Raw genomic sequence first — 27,678 nt, 5'->3', positions numbered from 1 at the left:
CAGCGCGATGCTTCAGAGGCTTCCTCTTCTCATTACTCTTCACGAGAGATGTGTCCTCCCCATCATCTGATTCAGCAACTACGCCGAGCGCATTCCATTTTCCTTCTTCATCATGATATCACACTTGACGCTTTATACGAACGTGTTGGCAGGTCCACACTCTGCCCCCTCCTAGAGAACTTCTGGTTGCGATTTGCCTGGAACTGGGATATTCTTCTCAGTGGAAACCCTGCTGTGGATGTGTATAATGGCATAAAGCTTTCTGCTGGCGGCGAGCTGGGCATTGGTGTCGGCGAGGAAGAGTGGGGAAGCGGGGAGAGGGAGGTATTTGAAGACTTTGTGGCACGGACAGATGGCCTTCTGGATCTAGTGGTGTCTCGATTTGGTGATCCGACTACGCCTGGTGAGTATGCTGCAATCGCAAATAAATCAACAGATACCATGCGCGATGACGATGGAACGCACTGGCTTGGTTTAGACATATGTCCTCGACCATCAGACGGTGTTATATTCTCAGGTGTAGGAACTATCTCCAGGTCTTCTGTGGTGCGCATCTCACAGTGGATGGAGTGGATCTACAGATACGGCATCGACGCGTATGGGGTGGGTGAAGACCCAACATCACCACGACGTCGAAAACACCGAAGGAAACAACGAGGTCGCTCTGGAAGAGATCCAAATGCAGTACCACAAGTTAGAGAAATTCCCCAAACTAGAGACACAGATGGCAGTTTCTCTCCAGGTATACCACGCCCACTGGTGATGGGGACGACACAATCAACGCAGCCTCCACAAGGGTCTGATGGAGTAAGTCTACAATCTAGCGGCGAAAGCTCCCCAGCAAGAAGTGAGAAAGGCAGTGATTGGATGGGTGTGACAACTGGTGCATTTGTGAAATACCTCACGCTCGGATACGGTTCGTCCTGGAGCATGTCTAGGACATCGAGCGCACATCCCCGCGTTGAAGCACTGAAGCGAGAAGACGACTCAGCCAACTCGAACAAGCAGACAGGTCCACCTACAGATGGTCAGGGGGGATCGGAAGAAAGTCCTTCTCTACCTGAGGATCCTCCCAAACCTGAAAGCCGTGGTAGATTTCTCATTGGTTTAAAAAACGAGACAGCGAAGGGAGATAGTAAGTCTTTGGAGACTGACCCAACAAACAAGAAATCAAAGGATAGAATAAGTCAGAGGACGTTACATATGTACTTGGCAAACCCATCAGAAGATAACCCATCAGGTCGGTACTACACTGCATCACTCTTTTTGATCTCAATGCTAAAACCGATTGACCTCTAGGCACAATACAACAACGAGCAGTAGTCTACATAGTAAGTCATTCTTCTCTTCCATCACATTCCTGAGCATTCACTGACGAGGAAACAGCACAAACCTTTCATCTATACTTTTCTGTTCGACCCTCAAGCTTCGTCTCTGGGAGACCCAGCTCTCTATCACAGTATCCACCACCAACTACAACCTCTCCAAGGGTCACTCAGCAAGTCAACGTCACCTGCAAATGCCACAGCCAGAATCTCTGTATCTGGAAATGCATTTGATATCAATCAACGATTCTCATCCGAGAATCTACCGTTTTACGATCTTGTCTACGACCCAACCAATCTAACAATCCGCTCTTCAATCCCCAACATCCCTGACCTCGGTTTCTCCCCTGTAGAAGCTCCGCGGGATCCCAGCGCAACACCCTGGTCGCGTGTCGAAAGCCTCAACATCCACCACCGCTTACTGAGCACCTACATAGAAACCCGATCCCGACCGCTCGAGCTAGAAAGAACCTGCAAAACAAGTCGTGGCTGGTGGATTGTTTGGGTGCGAATGTCCGACCCATCGTACAAACCCACCAGTGACGATAGTAGCACCTCTCAGCCCGACGACCCTCGCCAGGAGGCATTCCTAATCCGGAAGGCAAGTGACCATGCCTCGACGTCTTCGCACGCTCGCAGCCATAGCGGGACTCGGTTCTTCAGGGATCTGGGCGGTGCGTCTTCGCCGGGACTATCGGATATGGGGCCGGCCAGGTTGGCTGAGGGGTTGGGGCTGGATGCAAGGCGGTATATTGAAAGTTTACTCAATCTGAACCGATGATTCTATGAAAAGATACAGTCTTTGTCGGTGACGGTCGGTATTTATTTTTATGTTTCTCTTGTTTTCGAATGACGTGGAGGTTGTAATATTGAAATTAATACTCTGTGACGATTTTTTTTTTTTTTCAAAGGAGCACCGCCTATTCTTATAGGGTATAGAATTATGTACATGTCTTACTGCCCCCGAAGCAGTAGTACTAGTACAATTAATGGATGGAAGAGGGAGGGACCAGTTTTCTCTAGACATCAAGCCTTGTCAATCAAGTCCCCGCCTAAGGAACTAAATTAAGGATAGATATATCACTTCAATTCTCCTGTGTCAGTCTAATTCAATTCCTTTTTCCCCTATCGGACAGGAGGTAGCTGCCAATTCCATAATTAGGCATGCTGGACTAATGCAATCCTGCGTAGTCTAAGGTGCTAATGCTAACGGGCCGCCCACATGTTACTATCAATAGTACGATCTTACCAATAGTTGACACCTCTTCCTGTAATGGAACGCGATACCAAGATTTTCCGGTATTTCTACTGATAGGTAGTCCATACGCCGTACCATACCCCAAGGCCTTAAGGGTAACGCATGTGCTTGATGCATTTCACGAAATATGTATCAGCGGATAAGATAGCACACAGGGTACAATGATATCAGAAGAACCATGCAGATGCAAATCGCAGAGGAATAGGATGTGCATTGATTAGTAAATAATAAGTTGAGGGGGTGATGGTGTTCGGTTTCCCATCAAGGCTCTGATGATCAAGGGAATAGCGTCAAGGAACTGGCCAAAAACCAAAGACAAAATGAATCCATGCATTCTCTTAACCGAAAGCAACACACAAAGAAATAAAGAACTCTGCTGGGGATATCCGAAGTGATAGGAATCATCTATCGTGTCACAGAAATTTCGACTTTCTTTATCAACCTCCCGGAGATCCTTGACTGACGGGAGACACACACGAGACAACGCCATCCTCAATAGCTCATTTCCGATCTGCACTATCCAGGTACTGATGGCCCTGTTTTCCTGCCAGCGAAATGGCCATCCTGCCATAGTGATCGAACCGCCTCGTAGGCGTACGGAGAGCTGGAAAAGAGAAGAAAACCCACAAGGTTATGAAGACAACGCCTCCCTAGAAATAAAATAGAAGAAGTCTGCAAAACAAGAAAGTCGACCAATAGCATAGCCAGATAATCCCATAACCCTCATGTGCCCGTGATTGAACATTATCCACACTCGCATCCAGGCACAGATCGGAACACGCCAACGGAGGACCCCTTTCTGAGTAAAAGAAAACACCAAATAGTCGAGACCCTTATCCGTTCATATAATCTCCGCATTAAACACAGACCTTTTGTGAAGGAGACGAAACTAGTTTACAGGATGGTGCACCCCTTCTTCTTCTTGTGAGTCTTGGTCAAGAGAGCAGCCCGGGTGGCGGCCTCGAAGACCTCACGGACACCTTCGTTGGTTCGTGCAGAGCATTCGAGGTACTTGTAGGCTCCAATCTTCTTGCGAACTTCCTCACCCTGAGAGCATGGTTAGCAGTACTCTAGTATTTTTACGTTTATGGGGTACGTACCTGTTCGGCGGTGACAGGCTTCTGGGAGGTCTTGGTTAATTCTTCAATAGTCTTGGGGTCATTGCGAAGATCCTTCTTGCATCCGACGAGAATGATAGGGAGTCCCTGGCAGAAGTGAAGCACTTCGGAAATCCACTGAGTTCATCGTTAGTTATGCACACATTCTTCGTCGCAGTGAGAGCCCCTTTTTAGGATTTCTCTGCTTCGCAAGATGCGGAATCAAGAGCAACTCACCTTCTCTTGAACGTTGTCAAGGGAATCGGGCGAGTCAACCGCGAAGCAGATCAAGATGACGTGAGAGTCGGGGTACGAGAGAGGGCGGAGACGGTCATAATCTTCCTGACCAGCCGTATCCCAAAGAGCGAGCTCGACACGCTTGCCATCAACCTCGACATCGGCAACATAGTTCTCGAAGACAGTGGGGACATAGACCTGAAGAAGATAAGGGTCAGTTTGACGCGTTCGGGTCGAATAAGGAGATGCCACAGATCGGGTTGCATATCCGGTGATAACTAACCTCAGGGAAGGTACCCTTGGAGAAGACACTGTACAAAGCATGTCAGTCAGCAGTCTCTTCTTGTTTAGACACACAGACGTAGTGTGGATGGAGGTACACTTACATCAAAAGACAAGTCTTACCACAGGCACCATCACCCACGATGACAAGCTTGCGACGGATTTCGGCCATCTTCAAGTGAAAAGGATCAGTAAATGATGGAAACTAGGATTATCAAATGGAATAGATTCCAAGTGAGGTGAGTGGCAAACAACAGGGAAAGAAGGGGAAGCTGTTGCGGGAGTTAAGTTGGATGGCGGAGAGGAGGTAAGAAGGCTGAGAAAGGGACAAGTCAGGCGCCCGAGGAAAAGGGTTATCACATACGGTGCAGGAGCAACGGCACTGATTAAATTATAGGGAGAGGGAAGAGAATAAAAGTAGTCAAAAAGGAAAACAAATGGTTTGAGTCGGGAGAAAGAGAAATAAGGAAACAAGAAAAGAAATTTAGGATATGGGTTCAGTCAAAGGACAATAACGGGATAATAGTCTCCAGGGGAGCTTAAGATGAAGGATAATTGATGGATGGGGTGGTGGAAGACAGTGGTAAAAGGGTAACGGGACTGTATGGGAGCGAAGGTTATCGGTGTTGGTTTCTTCTCTCGTTTGGTTCCCCCGGTTGGCCTTTCAGGTGAGGCTCCCTAAGTTGACTAAGTAACCAAAAACCAGACTAAAAAGCGCTGAAACGGTTAGCAACAAGCGATATTTTACACAGATAAAAAAGGCTATGTGGCTGTGCTTTTGTTTCTCTTGCTTCCTTTTTTTTTTTTTTACTCCCCTATTTTTAATTTTCTAAATTCCTTTTTTTAACCTGCGAACTTTGTTTCCTACCTGACACTAATGGAGAGGAGAAAAAAATGGTACTTCCTCTTCTCTAATAAGAAAAACATAAGTAAAGCAACAGGGATTTACTTTTTTCCTCACGATCCCAAAATCATTCTACTTCCCTCCCTATTCACATGTTGGTATCTTGGGTGCCTAGTTTTCTGTCGGCTTTCCATCCTTATTGAAGCCACCGTGGCTGGTCATACAATTGGTTGTAATTCCAGTACCGTATGGAAGTAGCACTCCATCCGCTTACCGCCTTTGCAGGAAGTACTGAGAGGTATGTAATTTAATTTCAAATCCATTTTGAGTTACGAGCTTTCCAATCCCATGACAATTTTCTATCTCGGGAATCTTTCATCCACCCACTTAATTGACCCGATCCACCGGAGATCCCAAATCCCCTTTGACGGTCGAACCAATGTTATCGGTTCCGATATTGGTTACATTGATCATTGAAGCAGAATAATTCATACAGCCACCGAAAAACATACACATATATATCTGTACTACATACTGTACTCGAGCTTAGGAGTACTAATTGCGTGGACACGTCAATCCTTCAATTATAGTTGGAGCCTAGACACACGGTGGACACCTTGTATGCTCGGATTTATCGGTTATGGCTCCATTCTTAATATTAGTTCTCCTATAGGTATTATTAGGGACATGATTCGCTTGACAAAAGTCGGATACGCGAAATACATAATACATAGGTAGCAATAATCGATAACACCATGGTACTAAGTACATACTTCCCTAAATAATCATAAACCGTGCTCACGAATGATGGGCCAAAGGGAAAGAAACATGACCAGATCGTCATAATTGCAACTTCTCACTCCATCGATGATAAGCAATCATGCTCTTATCAAGGCAAACCTATTGTTCAATGGCATCATTCAACTTAAACACCCCGGGTCCTGCGGTAGAGGACCTTACAGAGCTTGTCTTGCTTACTCCGTACTAGCAGTAGACCGGACCAAAGTAGGACTCCATACGGCGTACATGTGCATACTATGTACATATGAATCACATCATAATTGTATGGGTCTTTGGGGGGTGTACAATACGTGGCGGTGCACTCCTAGCTGCGCCCACCCCTTAAAACTACCGTAACCCGGATACTATATACTTACTCCGTACTAGTCCCAGCAATTCAATACAAACTTTATACACCTCACGTGTTCATTATATGAAACTACTCCGGGGTAACCTCTCCTCCTCTTCTGGCAATTTTGCTTGCAAGTGCGAAGGCTTCCACAGAACGATGTCATATATTCTCACAAGCGGTCATACCAGCCACCACCCAGGTCCGCGCTTATTACCGGCTTGTAGAAAGGCCTCAGCCACGGTTAAACCCAGTGCAGTGAACGCCTTGCAGCAAGTGCGGATATCTTTCTCACTACCTTTTATCTGGGAAACAGTTGTGACTCAGTCCGATATGCAACCATGCTGGTTGGTCCACCTTTCTAACTGACTGTGGGGATTCATTGGGCCGTCCTTGCCGGCATTGTTACTCTTTGGATCAATGATGATTCCATAGTACATTGCCGCATACAGCCTATGCAGCACTCGACAAGAATCCTGACAATGTGACTGACGCAATCAATGGTGATCACGCCTCTGTATATACTGTCTAACTGCATCAAGCATTTGCTCTTTCACCCGTGACATCATAATTGTCACGGATTTTGCAAGGCTAGATGGGAAAGCTCCTGGGGATGATGTAAATTATTTGTCTCTTGATCATAAAAGAACATTGCCCTGGGCAACCCGAAAAAAAAGAAAAGAAAAGGTTTGACTCGTCTTACGACTCCTAAATGACCAGGACCAGTCAGCCTTGCACACACGGTAAAGAGTGCATATGCATACTTTCAGCTGAAGGTGGAATCTGCAGAAAAGCCTAGCTGACGAGACTCCCCTGGAATTCGATACAAGTCCCTATCGAAAGCTTCCAACCCAAAAAGGAAAGACAACAAGAAGGCCTCGTTGACATACAACAAAGCCATAAAGCAATCTGTGATACATTTATGCCTGCCTGGGTGTGGTCCGGACCTAAGGGATAGTTTGTGGCGCTGGAGTGGATATACTCTCCGGCAGTGAGGCTAGACCATTCTTCATAGCTCAACATATCCGAAGTGCCGCTGGATTTCCCAGATCCAGGCCCTAAAATTCCTGCGCCCAAGTAACTCTTGTCCTTACAAACATAGCATTCACTTCTAGGACCCAGAAGCCACTTGGCGTTGCTCAACTGACCTGTCCAGGACACAAATGTAGGGGGAGGCTAGACCTCGGAAAGGGGTCGTTACCTTATTGTCGATATTCAGTACTCTAAGCTACCCTGGAGGCAAGTTTTCATGCATCGAAATTGTAGGAAGTGTACCGTTTCTTTCTCCCTCGTATGCAGCGTCACTGGCGGTAACGCATCCTCTGATATCTTTTTGACTTGCTATGTCTTTCTCGAGAGGTATTCATACGGTACGACCGTGTTGTTTCTAGTTATGGGGTAACGCATTAAGTCAGCAACTTAGTTAAGAAATACAAAATGCAGACGGATATATCGCAACGAGTGATTACGATTTATCAATCAAACTCCATATTATACGTTTTCCATACACTCTTGTGGCTCATCACATTCCGATAAAGGCCAGGTAAATGCCTTGTGTACGAAGTACAGTGCTATTACCATCTATCAGAGTAGGCATATACCTCATCTACTGAGGCATTCCCCTATCGGATCTTCCCATTGGCTCCTTGATCTTGAGTGACTCTGTAATCACGTGATCGTGACGGCCGCAATTTTCCCTCCCGGGGCATCATCCGGTCCCTGGAGATTCCGCGGGAACGTCGCTCAGCCATTGCTGGTACCGCACCATTCAATATGCAGAAGGTCATCCGGAGGACGGCTTTGGCTAGGAATCAGGCCCAGCGGAAGGCAGTTCGAGCTGCTAAAGATGCTGAGCGTGAAGAATTTAAAGACCACCTGAGACAGCGGTTCGCTTTGAACCGCATCGAGCTCGATAACATCCGCGCTGAGAGACAACGACGACGAGAGGACTGGCTCCGCGGACCTCTAGCACCTCAGCGTGATGCCGGCTTTGAGGGCCAATCATTCGGTGCCCTGAGCCCTCAGGCAATGAACCCACCACCTATTCCCAAGCACCTAAGGAGGAAATATATCAACATCGCCGTGGGAGATCGAGTGTGTATCATGAAGGGCCGGGATAAGGGCAAGATCAATGAGGTCGTCCGTGTTGATACAAGTAATGAGACGGTTAACGTGAGGGATCTCAACATGGTATGCTTCTGCGGTTACACGCCCTATCCTCATGGTATCTTCGCTCCTGACTGACTCTTGACATTCCGCAGAATGATGTGCATCTTCCCAGTTGGATCAACTCACAATACGGAAATAAGGGCACTGTCAATGCGATGGCCTTGCCGATTCCCATCGATGATGTCCGCCTCGTCGTTGCCCTTGACGATCCAGCTACTGGACAAACACGAGACGTCTTGGTTGAACACGTTCACGGCGGAGAGCCAATCCTTGAACGGGAACATGGCACGGAAACCCCCAGGCATACCAGATACATTTCCGGCGAAAACATCGAAATCCCATGGCCTCGCCGTGAACCTCCAGTTTTGAACGACGAAGAATGGGATACGCTACGCATGGAAGTTGAAACGCCGACTTGGACACCATCGCTGCACTATGCACCCTTCCCTCCCAGTGTTCTGGACGAGCTCCGGAATAAGTTCTCGAAATATCGTACACGGCACGATCCGGAATGGGTCGAGGCAAAGAAGATGGAAGATTACAGAAAGGAGTACCTTCAAAGCAGGTCTTTGTTGACACCGAAGGGTGAACTGATGGCTTTGATACGGGCCAAGAAAGAGGAACGCCTGAATGCGAGAAGGGATGCCAATGGCAATATACTCATGGACGACCAAACGGCCGGATTCATTGAGAATTTCTTGAAAGAGAAAATGGCGAACAAAGCGTAATCAGCTTAGATGTGATGGGATGTGTGCCAGAGGAATAATTTCTGTTCTCCCTCTTACTTGTTTGAATGTTGGATGTATACAAATGTACCACTGTAGCATAGAATATGATTGTATAAGAATACCGGGTTAGGTTTTCGCTCTACATTCCAGACCTGTGGGTAAATCTACGGGGGAAGGAAGCAACATGGTTAGATCGGGATATCTCTGAAGAGCCAATAGGACTAATGACTGATCACTATAAAGCCCCCTGATTGCGTTTGGACTATCTTTGGTCGACAGCCGCCAGGGGAGTGGTTCGCAATCTCTCTTTTCCATCATCTCTCCGCGCCCGAAGTTTCCATCCCCCATTTCTCTCTTCAACCTTCACGCAGCCCCATTCCTCAAGACATCCTGTTCGGCTTTGTTAATCTGGGGCTGCTCTTTTCCCAAATATGGCATTCGCCGCAATAAATTCATCGGCTACCAAAAAGATTCCAGCCATTGAAGATGCTTTCGCCGCCGAACCTTCTTTGAAGAAGCGAGTCTACGATGCGATCGGTGCGTAACCCAACACCTGACACGGGTCCAGGAGCGAAAGAGAATTGACTCGTGTCCGTCACGGCTTTACAGGGACTACCCCGCAATATATACCTCTCTTCGAGGACCTTGCCAAATATACCTCCAGCCTGCTGGTCAGGAATGCGAGCGCCCCCGTTCAGCCTGTAGAGGCGCCTACAGACGGCCCTGCAGCGAAGAAGCGAAAGCTACAGAATGGAGATACTGCAGGACAGGCACAGTCATCAGGCGATGTGAAAGCCGATGCGCCCTTACAATTCTATATGCAGGATGTTTCCTTCGCTGTTCCGCAACGGAAAAAGCTTACACTCGAAATTACGGCCGGGCGCGGTTTTCTTCGCGCAAGGAATCAGACATCGAAGGTAGTGGAGTTTGGCATCCACGTGGACAAAATACGTAAGTTTGGTGACCAGTCCCTATGACTTCGGCGCTAACTATGTTGTTGGTCGATACAGAACATGTCCTCTGCCTTCCTGTTCCGGAAAAGAATCAGAAGCAGTTCAACTTCTGTATTATCCCTCAATATGGCGATGGCATAAATTCGCCACCGGAGGGCGAAACTGCGCCCGAGGCGATGGTGTGGACGGTCAACGACGGTCCTCCCAAGGCGGCATTCTCGGGCAATGGACGACAGATGGGAAATAACGATGGCGAAACAGCTGAGAATGTTGTTAGGCAAATGCTGAATGAGAACCTATTACAGACAAAGGTGGTGCGTCCAGATGAGAGGGAATTTGTCAGTGCCATGCCTGAGGCGCATCGGAAGGGAGAAAAAGCGTATCATGTCAAGGCCTTCCGTGGCAGTAAGGAAGGTACGGTTACCATCAGCGGATTCCGATATTGGTTTGTCTTCAGCTAACTCATTGTCTACTATAGGCTATCTCTTCTTCTTATCCACGGGCATACTGTTTGGATTCAAGAAGCCCCTAGTCTTTTTTGCTTTCGAGAACATCGACTCGATCTCATACACTTCTGTGCTCCAGCGAACCTTCAACCTTAACATTGTGGCTCGGCCTACTTCGAGTGATGAAACGCAAGAACTGGAGTTTTCTATGATCGATCAGGCGGACTTTGCCGGTATCGATACTTACATCAAGAAGCACGGTCTACAGGATGCTAGTCTTGCAGAGGCCCGACGTGCGAAGAGATATAATATTAATGGAGCGAAGACTGGGGAGGAAGGTGCTATGGATGCAGAGGGTCCTGTTGAGGAAGAAAGCGAGTTGCAAAAGGCGCAACGCGAGCTAGATGACGAGGAAGACGAGGATGAAGAAGACTATGATCCCGGCAGCGATGACAGTAATGATGGTAGTGGCTCCAGCAGCGAGGAAGACTCTGATGAGGACGGTGATGAGGAGGATGAGGAGGAGGAAGGGCGAGACGTTCTCGCAAATGAGCTTGGAAGCGAGGCAGAGGATGCTCCTGCTGACCAGCAGTGACGGAATACTTGTCATACCTGAAGTACTGTACGAAATACCGGATGTTTCATGGTTGCGATGTCATATTCATCTCGGTGCATTGATCCTCTGCAAGTAAGACCAGTCGGGCGTAGGTTGTTGATGTTTCATCTTGACCACCTTCGGCTGATACTTTCATCTCTCACTCGTCATCCGGCATGTATCGATGTGACACTCTACAGATAGACCAGAACTTCAGCAGCGCCCCTGCAGGAAACCATGCACATCCATCATGATCAGATGTGAAGCCTCAGCCCAATCACCCCATTCCACGTAGAACCGTTTCACGGCCGCATAGTGTGGATTTCAACCGCCGGGAAGTGCACCACTGCCCTACAAGAATTTACATGCGAAGACTGTTAGGTGGGTCACCTACGTGTCGGGTGGAGTTTTTCAATGTTTTGGGTGACTGTTCAACTACGTATGCCGCTTGTTGCTAGCAATGCATATCACCAGGGTTTATACGGAGAACTTGGTTGATATATGCCTGCAGATAAGAGAATCAACAGCACCGTTCGCTACGCACTGACAGTGCCTCCCAAGACCCCGCGCCTTCTAGTGACTAGGATATGCATCCTTCGCCGGTAAGACGTAAATTATAGCTCTGTTAAAATGCTTTATATCGTGGTTTTGTGGATAAAGCATAGCTCTCCTTGTGGCTTGGGAGCGGTCTCTACATGAATATATATTTGTAGGACGTATCATGATCTACAAACGGAGTAACAATCGGCTCCGCCGCCAACCAATACAGTTGTTAATACCAACCCGATAGTTAACCAACAGAGAAGCCATGTAATATGTATTTCTCAAACTCCCATCGATCAGGATGGGCTCCTATGGTCTAGTGGGATGGAACTATCAACCCGCGGAGCCACAAAAGCAGAATCATTGGCGGATGTTCCATGGTGGAGTATCTCTAGTAGGGACTCAGTCGGCACATATTTGAACGTTAAGAGAGATCGCCTATGATCACTTTGATGTAGAAGTAAAGCGCTTGCAGAGGATTGTCCACTAACAGGACACTTCGCAATACCGATGCTTCCCAACGATCAGTGTGGCTGTTGTAACCACGGACCAGCAATCGGGGTTGATAAATAGGTCAGGTTTTAAGGGGGGAAGGTGAATCCAAAATCAGCCTGACCGTGGTTCCTAGTGGCGTGATTTTGATCTGGCTACTACTAGGAGTACCTATCTAAGTCCCCTTTGAAACGGGACGATACTATGTATATGTCTTATACGGTTTACCAGTAGTACTTTGTAGAACTTGTAGATGAAGACTAGATATGAACCTTTTTCTTCCAAGAATTCAACGATACGCCGAGGTCGACATCTTTGCTTGTTGTGCTTTTCTCTTTTCTTTTCAATTTTTTCCAATCTTTTCCTCCCCCTCTCTCTCCCAAAAAAAAAAAAAAAGTGGCACCTTCAGATTAAGGAGTGGCTTTGGTCCCATTTTCCCAAATTCGGAAATCTAAGCTACCCGGCGAAAGGGCGCGTGCTCAAAGTTGATGTATTCCCCTGAATGGCGTGTTCGACCGAGTTACTATGTGCTCAATAAAAAGAAGCGAACAAAGCCACTATTGAGTATTCCTGGGAATATGTACGGAGTAGTACTATAGACGATGGAAACGGTAGAAGAAACTGATCTCTAAAATGCCGCAGGGTATAGATTGGTCAGGGGCACCGCCAGCAAAGCAACGAACTAGTCGTCGTTTAGTCCGCGTCTGCCGATGACTGCTTTGAGTAGGAGCTGGTTGACAGCCAGCATTTTGATCTCCGTACCTGGCTTTAAAAATTAACACATGTATGTTGTCCTGCAGCTATAGACTTCGAGGTTAAAGCGAGGGACAATCCACTCCCGTTGGATGTATGCACCTGGATTGTTCGCTTATCTTTTGTCGGTATGGATATTTATCCATGGGGAAGGGGTTGACCTCCCTGGTACAGTACAGTACGAAGTACGGAGTTAAGTAGTACTACCTTTGGGTAGGGGGCCGAACGACGATGGGAAATGAAAAGCCAATCAATGGCCACCCCCCCTCCCAATTGGACTCTGAAGGTTCGAGGTAAGGTAAGGTATGTATTAAAATCACGGTAATCATACAAGAATTTTACCCTGCACATGGCCGAGGATCAGTGAGTAGTAAAGGTACACCGTACCTAGGTCGACAGGGTATTTACGGAATTGAAAAAGAAATTGAGTAACCATAGTAACAGTTGGAACCTGCGCATATCCACATGGGTCTCCTTACACAATGAATGTCTCTCAATTGAAATTTTCTATTGACCTAGGTTCCCCAGATTCATGTAACTTTCCCACCCCAGGTTGAATGGACGTCTTGATCCTTGGGTATCTGTGGACGGGGAAGCACGCGACGAACAATGACTGGAACGATTGTTCCTGGATCGTATATATCCATCCATTCCCACGTATTCAAGCTAATCCCTCCCCCGTTTGGAATCTTAGCTGCCAGTCTGGCCAGAACGACCCCCGAAATCCACTTACTATCTCCCTAGGAAGTTAGTGTCCGGGCTTCAACCGTTCGTCGCCCAACAGCCCGAGCGCTAAGGGAGCCACTAAGACAGACCAGTGACTCCAGTCCCTGTACTAGGGCGAGTCGAGGTTCCATACGGAATTCCCTGTTTTCCTTGTTCCTCCTGACGAATGTCTTGATTTCGAAGTTCTTCTGATGTTGATGACGTTTTTTCTGGTGTACACTCCGTAGGCCCTGTTAGAATTTGTATTCACTGTCTTTAGTAGATGTACGGTATCTATACAATGACCGAGAGATCTCTGAAAAATACCACGGTTCTCCCCTCGAGGATCTTCAGAGATTATCTTTCCGCTAGTCAATACCGACACTGAACTTACCCATACGCGCTAACCCCCAAGGCAGGCAGCCGGGTAATGTACTAATGGAGGTTGAATGGTACCTCAGCCTTCAGGTACGGAACGAAGTTCGACGGACCAGTGACAAGTCGCCCGCTCGTTGTCCAACCATCACCTTCCCTCCCTCTTGACTTTCCTCCTCTTTCCGCCTCATTTTTTTTTCTTTTTTTGTTCCTAATTTTTCCCTCTCTCTCCCCGTAGGCTCAGGTGTCCATACCACTGGTGTGTTCCCTATTCACCTAAAGTCCTTTCTATCCACTCATAGTTCCCCATCACTCTCCCCATTCCCTCGTCCTCCATTACTCTTTCGAACCTCACCCTCTTCCTTCCCCTTCCCTTCTCCATTCTCCCAATCCTTTCAAACCACTGCTCAGTGCGGTTCATCGTACTGCGACGCAGTTGGTGAGTATCAGGGAGTAATTTTCACTTTTTAATTATTTTCCTTTTTCTTCTTTCCTTTTTTTCCCTTTCCTCGACTGAACCCACTTTTTTTTTCTTTTCTTTTTACGATCCTCCCTTTTCCACAGCGCACCTTAAACTGTCAACCTGCAGCTCCGACTGTCGGCCTGCCGGAGATAATTGCCTGTACTTCACATCCGTGGCCTTTCCCCATCAAACGTTTCTAAAGGATATACAATTATCTTTTTGCCTGATACTATCGGTGCAACTTGTTCAGACAGCCATCGATTTGCCTCCGCCCGTCGCCCCCGTCTTGTTGTGCCGGTTCTAGCATACATTAGACTCGTGAATGAATGGTCTAGATCGCAAACAGGCTTTCTGTGAGCCTTTCCCCCTTTCTTTTGCTTCCAATGCAAATAATCATCCCATTCCGGTCGATCGGTGTTAATTGACGTTTACCCTTGTTACCTTGCTGACTGTTTCGATCTATTCGCAGACTAGTCTTTCACGTGCCGAGCCTGCGGATCGAGTCTCCTGACCCGACTGTCCCTTGGTGAAATCAGCCTTCCGCTTACCGTCACCCAATACCCATTGCAACCATGGCATCGTCGTCGTCCAACGTTGTGGGTGTCCACTACAGGGTGGGAAAGAAAATTGGTGAAGGATCGTTCGGTGTAATCTTTGAGGGCACGAACCTTTTGAATAATCAGCAAGTGGCCATTAAATTCGTGCGTGCATCGTCCCGATGGAGGAGCAAGAGATCCGACATACTGACAAACCCAGGAACCACGGAAAAGCGATGCACCGCAGCTCCGCGATGAGTATCGGACATACAAGATTCTGGTCGGATGTCGTAAGTTCTGAACGAGCATACTCATAGTAGAAGACATTGTTCTGATTGAACGCAGCGGGCATTCCCAATGTCTATTACTTCGGTCAGGAGGGGTTACATAACATCTTGGTTATCGACCTGCTCGGTCCAAGTCTGGAGGATCTTTTCGATCACTGTAATCGTCGCTTTTCGACAAAGACAGTTGTGATGGTGGCTAAGCAGATGGTGCGTGTACTAACGCTCTTGTATACCTAATGTCTAACAGTTATCTTTAGCTCTCTCGCGTCCAAACGATCCACGAGAAAAATCTGATCTACCGTGACATCAAGCCCGACAACTTCCTCATCGGCCGCCCTAATTCCAAGGCCGCCAACGTTATCCATGTCGTCGACTTTGGTATGGCCAAGCAATATCGTGATCCAAAGACCAAGCAGCATATCCCTTATCGTGAGCGAAAGTCGCTGTCTGGTACAGCCCGCTACATGAGTATCAACACCCACCTGGGCCGGGAGCAGTCCCGGAGAGATGACCTGGAAGCTTTGGGTCACGTTTTCATGTACTTCTTGAGAGGAGGTCTCCCATGGCAGGGACTGAAAGCCGCGACAAACAAGCAGAAGTACGAGAAGATTGGCGAGAAGAAACAAACTACTGCGATCAAGGACCTGTGCGAAGGATTTCCTGGTACTATTCACTCATCCCCCCACCCCCCTTTCCTACTTGAGCACAGTCATGCTGACCGTTGAAACCTAGAAGAGTTTACGAAGTACCTAACTTATGTCCGCAACCTTGGGTTCGAAGAAACACCTGATTACGATTACTTAAGAGACTTGCTCACGCAAGCCCTGAAGAATGCAGGAGAGGTCGAAGATGGCGAGTATGACTGGATGAAGCTCAACAACGGAAGAGGATGGGAGTACAAGTCGTACTCGTCCCAGCAGCATCTCCACAACAATGCACTTCCCAATTCGTCTGCCCGTGAGCTTCATGCTCAGCAGCTACGCAGCAGCCAGAGGCCCGGTGTGACAGCAGACCGTTTAAACGCCGCGCAGCCCCCGCCCCCTTCCCCGGCGAAGCCGGGAGCAGGGAAGACGCGCGAGCGGCAAAACGTCCAAGGCGGGATGCCACCGAAGCGCCAGAGCGGGGGGATGGACACCACACCGACGGTGTCCACTCAGGCACAGTTCCAGAACTCAAACGCAAACATTCCGGGTCGTATGGGAAGCCCAGCCAACCCGACGAAGAATAGCCAGCAAGGCCCAGGCACTCAAGGGAACAGTGAGCCGCAGCCCACTTTTGTTCAGAAAGTGATGAAGGCATTATGCTGCGGTAGGTGACCATGCTGATGCTCAGGTGTCATGCCTTTTCGCTTATGCAGCTTTCCAGGTTGATACCCGGTTGAGCACAGGAATGTAACTTTTACATCATGTTGGCTTTCAACTTTCTTTCGTTCTTTCTTGTCTTCGCACTCTTGGGAGGGTTGAAAGACAGCATGCAATTATACTCTGTTATAAACCAGACGCTCCCCATCTCCTTGGACCAAACTTGGAAGGCTTTTGCAGACACTGCTGGCAGATGAGCACAAGATGGACAGGGGCGGGTATATTGTTTTCCTTATTCTTCTGTCAACGATGGAATGGGTTTCGGATCGAGCAAACTGCTCGCCCGCCCGGTTTCATCTCGACGCTGCAAAATTAATACAGCTCGAAGCGGACCGGTCACCGACTGGAGCGACCCTCATTTCACACCTCTACGTCTCATCACACTCGTCATCTTTGACACTCTTTTCATGGTGCTACGGCTCGGAACGGCGAATTTGCGATTATTCTGCTTTGTGCGATTTCCTTTTCTTTTTCCCTCTCGCATTCTGGCGTGAGCCATTTAATACTAGATTCTTGTGTGTCAGATTACATATCGTTGCCCTACCCTCATCCTTTTTCCGACCATCTCGACCCCTTTCACCTCTGGCCGCCTCTATGCTCTCAGTTCATTGTGGCTGGTTCTTCGATGGTAATATTAATGACATGGCGGAAGGGCGTTTGGCATCTGATGGAAGAGTCCTCGCGTTTCAACCAGCAGTGACCTATTTACAAAGCATTTAAGATTATAAATGTTTGAATATGCCCCATGGGATACGTCGCAGGACAAATGGGTCCATCAGTCAAGGAGTTTATGTGGAAGCAGCCTGCGGCTGTTTGATTTCCTTTTTTTTTTTTTGTTCTCTTTCTTTTTCTTTTGCCTTTGTTTCTTGTCTGCGTACGTCTTGTGTCTATCTGCAGGGGATCATTCAGATGTAGCCTCATTGGTTGGATTTGTACTTGTTTATACCTTTGCCATTGTCAGCCAAAAGCCAAAACAAGGAGTGGATTGATCAGCTGTGACCCAGTCTCATGCCCCTTAGACGAGACTGATGTGCTTTACTACCGATCTTGTGGCGCTCTCCAGTCGGGTTGTTGCAGGATCGAAGGGAACCAGAGAGGCAACGTCTTATATCTTTCCGTTCCTCGTTAAATCTACTGCCTTGTGTCTATACATGTTTGAGCAGCGAGTTGATCGTGTGGGTTCAAGATCGCATTCTTTGATTTGTTGCACTGGGGCTTATCCGCTCTGCCAGTGTATAAGACAGTATGATAGCGTAGAGTAATTATACCAAACAAGTTATGTTCAACCCAGCCTTTTCTCACCCACTATCCGATCCGCCGACGGGGCCAGTCATTCAAGTAGATGGATATGAAGCAAGTATCTATAACCCTATTGGATGTTACTCAGAGAATCAACAAGAATTCCTGCATGATCAGAGACAAGTTGCAGACCGAGACCAGCCGGATTTAGTAGCAAGGCCATGGACATGGGATCTGAAGGGTGGTAGTATCTCGGCGCAGCAACACTAAGAGTGGCATCCATGTCCCTGTCACTTCAGAATGGGCCGCCGTTGGCACCGGGATTAGTTTGCCGTGCTGCAGAAATGTTGCTTATGGGTGGCCATTGGTTGACAGGTGCAGATCCTCCCGAGTCCTTCATTCGCGTCTGGGTCTGCTGGCCTGATTGATTGACATCTTCACGTCATTGGGGACGGGGAGATATGAGGTATGAGGTATGAGGTGGGACATGGATGTCGTCCTCCAATGGGTTCGGTTCGGTTCACCTTCGCAACACCGGCCTTGCCTGACTTCCTGACCATCTGTAACTATTTCAATCTGGCTGAGGGGAATGTGGCTTCAAGTCTGACGATTGTTCATGCATGTAACCTCGGATGGATAGACATATGTATGAAGCATTTCCGTCTCTTGAGAGTAGTAGGAGTAGTGCCATGCTCATTCGCTGGACTGTGCTGTGTACATAACGATCTCCTTCATCTGGTAATGCAAGCCCTGTCGGCGAGTACCGTCACAGGATGAATAGGATTAGTTATCCATCTTCTCAGTGGGTACTCATTAAACAGACTGGGATCAGAATCATGGGGTCCCCATTATTCCCCTCTTCGTTTTTCTAAAAACCCCCCCACAGTCCAAGTCTAGACTTGAGGAGTCGTTTTTTCCGTGTGTAGGACCAATAATGTGAGCCATCATGTATCCGCTGCTAACGAAGTGGCCTTGGACTTATCTTGATTAAGAAGGTCCGTTACTGGTCGATTGGAGTCACCAGCACAAATTATGGAGTCCAATGTAGATTACTAACGACTTTAGCGTAACTATCATCCCCTAGGCACTTTTTGAAGATCATGCCACAACATTCTGAGACTGGTATCTCTCGTGTTTCTTGCTGGCCCCTCTTCTGGTTAACCGTGGATTTGCCGGCCCTTAGGGTATTGATGTCACGAGAGACTAGCCTATCTTGCTTTTGACTCTTGAAACATCATCTGCTGATCATTTAGTCATGGTGGAGAGAGAGAGACAGAGAGAGACAGAGAGTGTGTCCGTGTGCTTAAGTTGTTTGTGTGTCTTTACAGAACGGAGAAATTGTGGATCAATTGATGATGATCGCGTGGTGAAAGTGTTTTCCACCCATGCTTCTTGGAGGGGAAATTAGGGGACATAACACAAGGGGGACTCCCTTATATCCCATTATCGCGATCCATGCGCACTGGCACGAACATCCACACCGTTCCAGAAAGAATCGTCTACACCGTTAGTTCTCCGTTGTCCGCCAACTGTTTCCAACGTGTCTTCCAATTCGCGACCCCATGACACGTGGATGTGATACGTTGTTTAGTAGGATCCCGACTTGGGAGCTGTTGGAACCGTTTGGAAATCGACCAAACCTTCTTATACCAGGCTGGGCTTGATTGGTAGCGATTGAGGGGGGGGATCCGGTCTTGAGCTGTAGTTCTCTCACTAGCTATTCTGATAGCTCCCATGCATTATGCATGTACCTTAGGTAGGTCGGTAGTAGTAGCTTGTCCATGCGTTTTCGATTTGCTTTGCCTTTTTCTTTTCTTTTTTTTTTTTTTTACTATCTATATGATTCTATACTCCGTAAGATCTCCACAGAGGAACTAAACATGAAAGGTTACTATTAAACGAACTATATGTGGTGATAATACAGAGTACTTCGTGAGTTAGTCTCTGGTCATTGGATACACTATAATACAATACTAGTATTCCATTCCACCACTAACCAACCAAACCCTCAACCACAACGCAAATTGCGACAAGCCAAAACGAAAAAGAAAATTATAAAAATAAAAAAGGGAACACAACCGAGTGACACCCGGCTAAGGCTTGATCCGAATTAGCGATTGCGTACGCCGTCGTCGATATCTCGCAAGAAGACACCCGAATCTCTCGAACAACCAGATAAACTAAAAAGTCGATCCACTTGTGAACTGAACCGATAGATACCTGAGATAGTGCTTCACGCTGTTCCGCTACCCATTTGAGGGGGGGAAGAGGTCCCACTCCGGTTCCTCGGAAAACTAAGTCCTTGTCTCCATCTTTTTCTCCTTCGTGTTATCAATTTGTCCCAATGATAAGGTCATATCTTTTCACGTTGCGTGTAATGGGGCCTATTGGGTTGGGTTGGGTTCGTTTACTAAAGTAATATAAATATTCATCACACGTACTCCTACTTTATCCGGAGTATAGCCGCACTAATCCTAATAGACGGATAGAACTATTGATCGAAATTCAATTTCTATAGGTAGTTCATTTAGAAGAAGGAGAAAAAAAAAAAAAAAAAAGAGAATCAGGCTCGAGGTGGATAGTGGATACATATTATTTCTATCGAACTATACTCTGTATACGGACTAGTAGCGGCATAGCCCGACTAGTGATTAGAGCCTTAATTTTTTGCCACAGTTTTATTTGAATTTTTTTTTTTTTTTTTTTTCCCTCTGTGGGGGCTCAGGAAGAAAAGTTGGATATTGAAAGTTGTGGGATAGTGGAGCTCAGCAACGACGATATCGGGTAGAGCAATCTCTATCTATAGACGCCGGTGAGCACGGTTGGAGTCGGGCGGTTCCTGTTAGTTCGTCAGGTTGCTATGGCAGTTGATGATCTGGTTCAATGGCTGGTTTTAGTGATGCTGCACGGAATAGTGATGCTGAAGTTGTTGTTACTTGTTGATATCGGGAGAAATAGGGATGGCTGGTTTATATCAAAATGTCCGTTCTCCTGACCGAGAAATACTGTTATTCTATATTTAATGTGTTGTGATGATGATGCAAAGTTTAATCCTGAGAGGGAAAAAATTCTCGCAAGGGAATTCGCCTTCAATGTCCATTCATAGATTAGTTCCAGGTACTGGAAGGCGTTACACAGGGGACAAACAACTATCGAAGTGGCGTTGGAACAACTCGAAGGCTTCCATATATGTTCTAGAATCCGAGAATTTTCACCGCATTTGACCGTGCTGAGCCTTGTGGCTTTTATCTTCTTGGCCCGCCCCCGTTGTCTGACACCTGTAGGGCACTCACGGAAGAAAACGGAATGCCCGAATGATTGCATTGCTTGCGGGAAACGACGAGACTTTCCCGGTTTTTTTTGTCTGACTCAGTTTGCCACTTGAAACCGATACCAATCTAATTTTCTTTTTCTTAATTGTGGTCCTAGGTGGCTCCCTTCATAGTCTTATCCGGGACTGGATTCGTTATGATCTGCAGATGTACAGGGACGACGACCTTCTTTTATTTTGGGTTGCACGGCAGACTGTCTATGACGTGATGTTATCTCATCCAATTTTTTTTTTCTTTTTTTAATATTTTATACTTCGTACTACGTCCCGTCGTGGTCCCCTCTATCACGGTTCATTGAACAGATGATGGAGGAGAACATCTTGCAAGGGATGGCAGATCTTGTGTTACTATTGTTTGTCGATGGCCCACTGTCTCTGTGATGGGATTGGCCGGATATCATTCATTCCATCGAGAAAGAATGGTGTAGGACAATACCTCACCCTTACCCCTCTCACGACGCGCAATCCATTGAGCTTTGGGATGGGGAATATCTGCACACTGTGTGTAAGCATGTAGCATTTACTCCGGAGTAGTAGTAGTAGTTAATAGACGGATATTGATCTGAATGCGACGGGACAAGAGCTTGAAGCTACCTGTCAGGGAGGTCTTACCCAACGCAGTTAAGAAGCTTCAAGTCCGAGCCCATGGATCTTGCCAAGACGTAAGAATGGAAGCGGTCCAACAAGCTTCTCGACCGAACAAAGAAAAATTTAATTCGACTGAGTATCTCATGATCCTAAGCAAACGCACACGTTGGCGGCCTTGGCCGCTTCTGTATCCCCCCTCATGGGGACGTGTGCTCGGGTGCGTGAAAGTGAAAGTGGGGGGGGTAACACTAAGCGCGAAGGACCCTGTGGCATTCGCTGGAATCCTTGCCAACGAAAGGACCACGCGGGTTAAGAGTTATGTACACGCAAGCCACCCACTCTCTGACTGGTCAAGCTTGACCACGTACTTGAACGGGCCGAAGCTCTCTGATTAGTGGATCACTTGAGATTCCCTTCCAAGGTTGTGTCGTTTTTCCCTTACTTGTCAAACTGGGGCAATCCTGCATTCTTTTGGAATTCTTTTTGCCTTCGTTGACGTTCTGGAAATGGAATTTTCTTTTTTTCTTTTCTTTTCTTTTTTCTTTTTGCCTTTTTTTTGGGCAACTTACCTATCCAATCTTTAGGGGGTGTTCGGGAAATTCCTCATCGGTACCGTTCTCGGTGAATGACCTTTTATGTCTTTTTCGACTCAAACCACACAGCGACACATATACAGTTTTCTGCATGTCTGCATACTCCTTGCAGAATATTTGGGGTAGCTAGTAACTGCAGGCAGGGATGCTAACTGGTGCTACCGTCATTAAACAAACACTAGAATGGAGTCGAGCAAAGAGCCGGAGGTTACGTGATGAGTGGACGGGATTTGATGGCCTTGCACTGAAGCTAGTCGAGAATGAGGTGGTCAAGGTTGGGACTAGAGGGAGTAGTAATATTTCATTTTATTATTTTATTTATCTTCTCACTTTTCTTTGGGGGTTTTTTTTTTTTTTTTTTCCCTTCGGCCCTCGCCCTCAATCACTCCACAAACCTATTCGGGGGCTTGCAGATGAGGGAGCGAGATCCACACCATCCACACGACGCGCCTTGCCGTTTGAGAATGAACAGCACTAAAAAGTCTGAGCTCCCTGACTTCCTTTCACACACACCCAGGTTAGCCTTCCGGGTCAGGCTGCACTACGGATTACTACTACTCTTGAAGGTAACACCCCCTTGCCTCCAGGCTGCCGTATGGAGTCGATGGCTGCACTGCCTTCTTGGCATTCCTGTAGATCCTGACGTGGGTGGTCCAATCATCGCCCGACGCTCCGCTCTGCACCACCACCTGTCAGGCCGTCTTGCGCCTTCAGAGCATCACGACGGAGACCGGTTCCCTGACTTCGGATTCGAGAAGCCTTTGACTTCCTTTCCCCTCGGGTGAGGTTATCCCAGGTAATACAATGTGTGCGTCGGGATTGAGGCCCAGAGGGTTGGAAATCTTCAAGAGGCGCCGCCATGCTCCCATGTGTCCACGAGAATGAGAAAACACGTCGCGATGGGAAAGCTAATGTAGGTGATCTTGGATTGTAGGTAGTCGACTCCTACTACTAGGTAGCAGCAGTGTTTAAACTTAAGCTGTCATAGGCCCATGGCTATAGGCAGGGCAGTTGGTGAGAAGTTACCATGTCCGGATGTGCATACCTCCAGCAGTATCCAATTGTCCTCCGTCATAAAGTATGTACCATTGGATGTATGGACAAGATTGAAATTAAGTCCTTCATACCCAAATGCATAGAAAAAGAATCGAAGAATGTGTCTTTTCTCTCTCTCTTTTTTTTTAATTAATTTTTCTTTTCCCTCTTTCTTTACTTTTTACCTTTTATTTTTATTTATTATCTGCCAGTGTTAAAATAGAACAAAATCAAACAGATCGAGTCCAGACACCACGAGGCTTGTCGCCACAACGGGAATTGTTCTAAAACACTATAAGGCAAAAAGCTCCTGCATCAGGTGCTCGTCCTACAAAAGCAACAATTCTAGTCCTGTAGGGTCCAAAAATTATTAATTGTTTTTTTTTTTTTTTCCCTTTTTGCGAATAACCCGCCTTCCCGGAGATTTATCATGGTATCATACTGATATTAGATTTGTTGTATGATCATTTACTACGCGTTGCATGCGGACTTCCATAACATCCTCACCCATCCATACATCCATCCATACATACTTTCATATCTACAGCAAAAAGAGATATATCACGCCCTCCTTTCTGTCCGAGGGATCTCTTTACCTTTTCCATAGCCTTCGACCTGCAGCTTTTTGTCATTGCAGACATTTCTCCCTCGGCTTCCCCTTACTTCGAAGATTCCTTCTTTAGATATTCTGTTGCTGAAAGTCGCATTGAGTCAGTGTTGTGGTGAGTTGAATTTTGATTTATTTTATTTTTTTTTACACTTTTCTCTCTTTTATTATTATTATTATTATATTTTTTTTTTAAGATTTCCTTATTTTCCCTGGTTTCATTCCGATTTTGGAAGCTTTCATCCCCCTTTCGTAGGGGATTTCCTTTCTTTTTCTAGTCCACATTCCTCGAATGTGTCATGTCTGGAAGGAATGGAAGGTTCGGCAGCACGTCGTGTGGTATAAGGATGATAGGCAAACATCAGACCCAGATCCAGACACAAGACACACACAGAGAGAGAGACGAACTTGAGAAACTGGCGCCAGGCTCCACTTGGAGTCGATGGGTTTTCTTTTCTTTTCTTTTTTTTTTTTTTTAATCTCCCTCCACCATCACCATAACTACGACATTGGATACTGTGTTGCAAGTTCCAACTCGCAAGGGGATCCACCTTTTTCCTTTTTTTTTTTTTTTTTTTCTGTTTCCACTTTCCCTTCCCAGGATTGACTTCCAGGACGGAGATCAATTTCGATCCTCCACTGACGGACACGATCCATTCTCACGATTCTCCACCACAAGAGCATCCAGATCCTGTTTTTGTTTGGGACAGAGAGAAAGAAAGAGAGAGAGAGAGAGAGAGAGTCAGTCAGTCAACACTCAGAAGCTTTTTTTTTTTTTCTCTATTTTCCTACAAGACGATCTGAGAGCATAGAGCATACCTCTGTAAAGCAGATATGACGTGATCTGCCCTGTTGGAAGTCTGCGTGTACCATCAATCCTTCGTTCATGAGTTTGATTTGCTTTGGCTCCAATTCTTCTTCTTCTTCTTCTTTGATTCTTCGCTCTTTCTTTACATATCGATCTATATTCAATCGATACGATTTCCTTCGATCGCTGTCCCCTTTTCCTCTCCCTCTCTCGTTCTCTCTCATCTTCTGCCGTCCTTCCTTTTCAGGCAGGAAACCAGAAACCCACCAAACAAAGGTTAGTGACCGTGTGCACACACTCTGTCTCTCTGATTGGCATCATCGCGCGGGCCAAATCCTGGGATCTGAGTGGCTCTCTATCTCCGCCAACCTCGATCTGATAGGCCAAGCGCTTGATCGACCGGGAAGTTAGTCGTCTGTGATTTGTGGCGGAAATACACGCCTGTGGGTTCGCATCCTTTGGCTCGTCTCCTCAACCGACCAACGTGGATGCTGTGTCTGGAACTCTGGGACCCTCTTTCTCGCCCTCTCTCTGTGTCTTGTACCTGTGGGCCCAAACCACACACCACACACCCACTCTCTTCCTCTTGTTTCCCCCCCCCCCCCCCCCCAGGGTTGCTCGACGCTTCCGTGCAGGATTCTGAACTCTCTGGAAGGGCTTCTGATCCGCAGCATCACATCACCCTGTCCACCTTCCCGCCTGCCTCGTTTCTTATTATTTGAGAACCACTCAACCTCCCCTTATCTTCTCTTTTTCCTTACTTTCTCTCTTCTCCCCGGTGTCGTCATCATTATCCTTCTTTGTGTGTGTGTGTGTGTGTGTGTACTGGGTGTTCTTACTGTTTTGCATTTTTGTCTTTATCTTCATATTAGACTCTCCCAAGAACTCCTTACATGTAACATCCATATCTCGGCTGCGGCACACGACTAATCAGTCCTTTCACTCGATAACAGATCTCACCCTTCGTTCACTGAGATCTCTCGCGCGGTCCCCCTCCCCACACTTACCTTGGTCCTATTTTAATTCCAGCGTCCCTCATCCCTCCCGACACTGTCTCCGAACGCCCCGAATCGGCTTCTTTCGTTACACATCCCGTCCCCACGGCTTCTCACGCCTCCCCGCCGGTTCTTATTGGCAAGCGCCTGCTCCGGCTGAGTCAACATAGGCAGAAACCTTCCCCTCGCCATTGACCCGTTATTTCCGGTCAGGGACACCCAAGCCCTATTAGTACCTGCAAAGTCGTGAGGAACAAACCGTGGGCTCTCCCCGAATTTCGAATCATCCCGAACTGGGGAGGAATCAGGGTGGCTCAACGTACATTGAAACGTTCCAAAAAACCTCGCACGCTGTACGCGATGCTCAAAAAGAAGACTCTATACCCTCCTCTCCATTTCTGGCATAGTACTCCCACATCCACTCCTGAACTCTCTCCCACATCGTCATCTTCGGACAGTGAGTCAGACGAGGACATGGACCTATCTGGTTCACGTCCGTTGAGTCTGACCGTTCCGGCGGGTGCATTTTGTCCCATGCGTCCAACCTTAGATGAGGTGCTTGCAAACACGGCACCCGCTCCTTACACCCTCAGCGCTTTTATGGCCTACCTTTCCCAGAACCACTGCTTGGAAACGTTGGAATTCACCCTCGAAGCGAAACGGTACCGGGAAACGTACGACACTCTCAGCCAGCAATTGAGTGAATACCCTATCGTCGCCGAATGTCCGGAAAGCCAACATCTGCGGATGCTTTGGCAGCGACTTCTGACGGCCTACATCATTCCCGGATCCCCCCGCGAGATCAATGTCTCCAGTGAAGTCCGCGACGATATTCTTCGACAGGCTAATTCGACCATCCCCCCTCTGCCCGAGACCCTCGATGCCGCCGTGAAACTCGTTCACGAATTGATGGAAGAGTCAATCTTCCTGCCCTTTCTGAATGCCCACGCCGCTAGCGCCCAGGTTGTACCGCTGGCGGAGCCGCTATTTCCGCAGGAGGATGGGGTAACGGTGGTTTCCGGGCCGAGTCTCGACGAACATGATATGAAGCGCGCCCGGTCGAAGGGACGGCGGCTGTCCCCGCGATCGTCGAAGGATTTTGGATCTCCGACTTACTCGTCCAGCCACTCCGGGCGCTCAAATTTCTCCCTCAGTGCCATGACATCCATGGGAAAATCTAGCCACCGGCATTCCAGTCACACTTCTAGCGGCAGTGGTGACTGCTCGGCTGGCCTGACGGACGACTCTGGCAGTTTACAATCCCTGAGCACCGGCGAACCGATGACTCCCCCGACGACGCCCCCATCCAGTGACGCCCACGGTCTGCATCTGGCTCACAGCCCGAAGCAGCGCACCGATAACCCATGGAAGAAAATGGGGATGAAGTTGGGCTTCAAGAAGCGTTCGAATACCGGGAGCTCGGGGAGCAACAAACTGTCTGGCATGGACGAATGACTCGCCATGTGTCATTTATTTCAACATCTCTTCCACCTGATCTGTGCCTGTGGCACTACACTACGACCGACATCTACATCGCGGGGTTAATGGTCATAGTAACCCCCATCATTTTTCCCCTTTCAACATGTGATAGAACGACACGACCTGGTTTGCATATTTTCAACTGCATCCGATGATTGATCTCTTGGTTATTGAGCCTCATTCGCATTGACTTGGACATGAGTTGACGGTGTAATGCATGATGCATTGTTTTATTTTGGGAGCATTGTCATAGCAGGCGTTTTGAGTGATTATGCAGTGAGCGAGCATTTCCTTTGTTATTTTTCAAAATAAGATAGAATATGGTCCCAAAACGGATGGGCGGTCATTTGTGAGGCGTTATTGTGTTGGTTTCTCCGGGCGATTGGGGATTTTCGCCCTTTGTTTAATTTTGACGCATACCTACT

General features: G+C 47.5%; 7 protein-coding genes across 7 annotated transcripts; 6 read left to right on the top strand and 1 right to left on the bottom strand.

Annotated features, from left to right (window-relative positions):
* Positions 1 to 48: 48 nt before the first annotated feature.
* BDV38DRAFT_292439 (uncharacterized protein) lies at positions 49 to 2,576 on the top strand (the record flags this gene model as incomplete). The annotated part of the gene is made up of 3 exons (XM_032062008.1): positions 49 to 1,090; positions 1,300 to 1,331; positions 1,387 to 2,576. The coding sequence occupies 3 exons, from the start codon at positions 49 to 51 to the stop codon at positions 2,104 to 2,106; spliced, it is 1,794 nt and encodes a 597-aa protein (XP_031914093.1). The 3' UTR covers positions 2,107 to 2,576.
* Positions 2,577 to 3,477: 901 nt separating this feature from the next.
* On the bottom strand, positions 3,478 to 4,371 carry rho1 (Rho family GTPase RHO1; the record flags this gene model as incomplete). The annotated part of the gene is made up of 5 exons (XM_032059766.1): positions 3,478 to 3,630; positions 3,684 to 3,818; positions 3,918 to 4,115; positions 4,201 to 4,228; positions 4,304 to 4,371. The coding sequence occupies 5 exons, from the start codon at positions 4,369 to 4,371 to the stop codon at positions 3,478 to 3,480; spliced, it is 582 nt and encodes a 193-aa protein (XP_031914092.1).
* Positions 4,372 to 7,328: 2,957 nt separating this feature from the next.
* On the top strand, positions 7,329 to 9,285 carry BDV38DRAFT_77014 (mitochondrial 54S ribosomal protein uL24m). Its single transcript, XM_032063900.1, has 2 exons — positions 7,329 to 8,362; positions 8,434 to 9,285. Exons 1-2 carry the CDS (start codon positions 7,946 to 7,948, stop codon positions 9,067 to 9,069), a joined length of 1,053 nt encoding a protein of 350 aa, XP_031914091.1. The 5' UTR covers positions 7,329 to 7,945; the 3' UTR covers positions 9,070 to 9,285.
* A 59-nt stretch (positions 9,286 to 9,344) lies between these two features.
* rtt106 (putative negative regulator of DNA transposition (Rtt106)) lies at positions 9,345 to 11,615 on the top strand. Its single transcript, XM_032054425.1, has 4 exons — positions 9,345 to 9,606; positions 9,679 to 10,020; positions 10,080 to 10,436; positions 10,501 to 11,615. The coding sequence occupies exons 1-4, from the start codon at positions 9,501 to 9,503 to the stop codon at positions 11,061 to 11,063; spliced, it is 1,368 nt and encodes a 455-aa protein (XP_031914090.1). The 5' UTR covers positions 9,345 to 9,500; the 3' UTR covers positions 11,064 to 11,615.
* Positions 11,616 to 14,966: 3,351 nt separating this feature from the next.
* On the top strand, positions 14,967 to 16,533 carry BDV38DRAFT_270796 (casein kinase I; the record flags this gene model as incomplete). The annotated part of the gene is made up of 5 exons (XM_032057209.1): positions 14,967 to 15,095; positions 15,151 to 15,220; positions 15,276 to 15,424; positions 15,475 to 15,880; positions 15,950 to 16,533. The coding sequence occupies 5 exons, from the start codon at positions 14,967 to 14,969 to the stop codon at positions 16,531 to 16,533; spliced, it is 1,338 nt and encodes a 445-aa protein (XP_031914089.1).
* A 125-nt stretch (positions 16,534 to 16,658) lies between these two features.
* BDV38DRAFT_76951 (uncharacterized protein) lies at positions 16,659 to 17,452 on the top strand. Its single transcript, XM_032063899.1, has one exon. It carries the CDS (start codon positions 16,783 to 16,785, stop codon positions 17,296 to 17,298), a length of 516 nt encoding a protein of 171 aa, XP_031914088.1. The 5' UTR covers positions 16,659 to 16,782; the 3' UTR covers positions 17,299 to 17,452.
* An 8,143-nt stretch (positions 17,453 to 25,595) lies between these two features.
* On the top strand, positions 25,596 to 27,266 carry BDV38DRAFT_76879 (regulator of G-protein signaling domain-containing protein). The gene is made up of 2 exons (XM_032063897.1): positions 25,596 to 25,597; positions 25,733 to 27,266. Exon 2 carries the CDS (start codon positions 26,135 to 26,137, stop codon positions 27,227 to 27,229), a length of 1,095 nt encoding a protein of 364 aa, XP_031914087.1. The 5' UTR covers positions 25,596 to 25,597; positions 25,733 to 26,134; the 3' UTR covers positions 27,230 to 27,266.
* Positions 27,267 to 27,678: the final 412 nt, after the last annotated feature.

Source organism: Aspergillus pseudotamarii, assembly GCF_009193445.1.
Source record: "Aspergillus pseudotamarii strain CBS 117625 unplaced genomic scaffold BDV38scaffold_23, whole genome shotgun sequence".
Lineage (NCBI taxonomy): Eukaryota > Fungi > Ascomycota > Eurotiomycetes > Eurotiales > Aspergillaceae > Aspergillus > Aspergillus pseudotamarii.
The sequence above is the reverse complement of the archived record's forward strand: the minus strand, read 5'-3'. Positions and strand labels throughout refer to the sequence as shown.

Bases quoted from the DNA above. Each gene is read 5' to 3' on its own strand.
- BDV38DRAFT_76879 (XM_032063897.1), top strand. From the start codon at position 26,135: ATGCTCAAAAAGAAGACTCTATACCCTCCTCTCCATTTCTGGCATAGT.
- BDV38DRAFT_76951 (XM_032063899.1), top strand. From the start codon at position 16,783: ATGGACAGGGGCGGGTATATTGTTTTCCTTATTCTTCTGTCAACGATG.
- BDV38DRAFT_77014 (XM_032063900.1), top strand. From the start codon at position 7,946: ATGCAGAAGGTCATCCGGAGGACGGCTTTGGCTAGGAATCAGGCCCAG. The intron at 8,363-8,433 runs GTATGCTTCTGC...GACATTCCGCAG, and splicing joins ACGTGAGGGATCTCAACATG to AATGATGTGCATCTTCCCAG.
- rtt106 (XM_032054425.1), top strand. From the start codon at position 9,501: ATGGCATTCGCCGCAATAAATTCATCGGCTACCAAAAAGATTCCAGCC. The intron at 9,607-9,678 runs GTGCGTAACCCA...ACGGCTTTACAG, and splicing joins GCGAGTCTACGATGCGATCG to GGACTACCCCGCAATATATA. The intron at 10,437-10,500 runs GTACGGTTACCA...TGTCTACTATAG, and splicing joins CTTCCGTGGCAGTAAGGAAG to GCTATCTCTTCTTCTTATCC.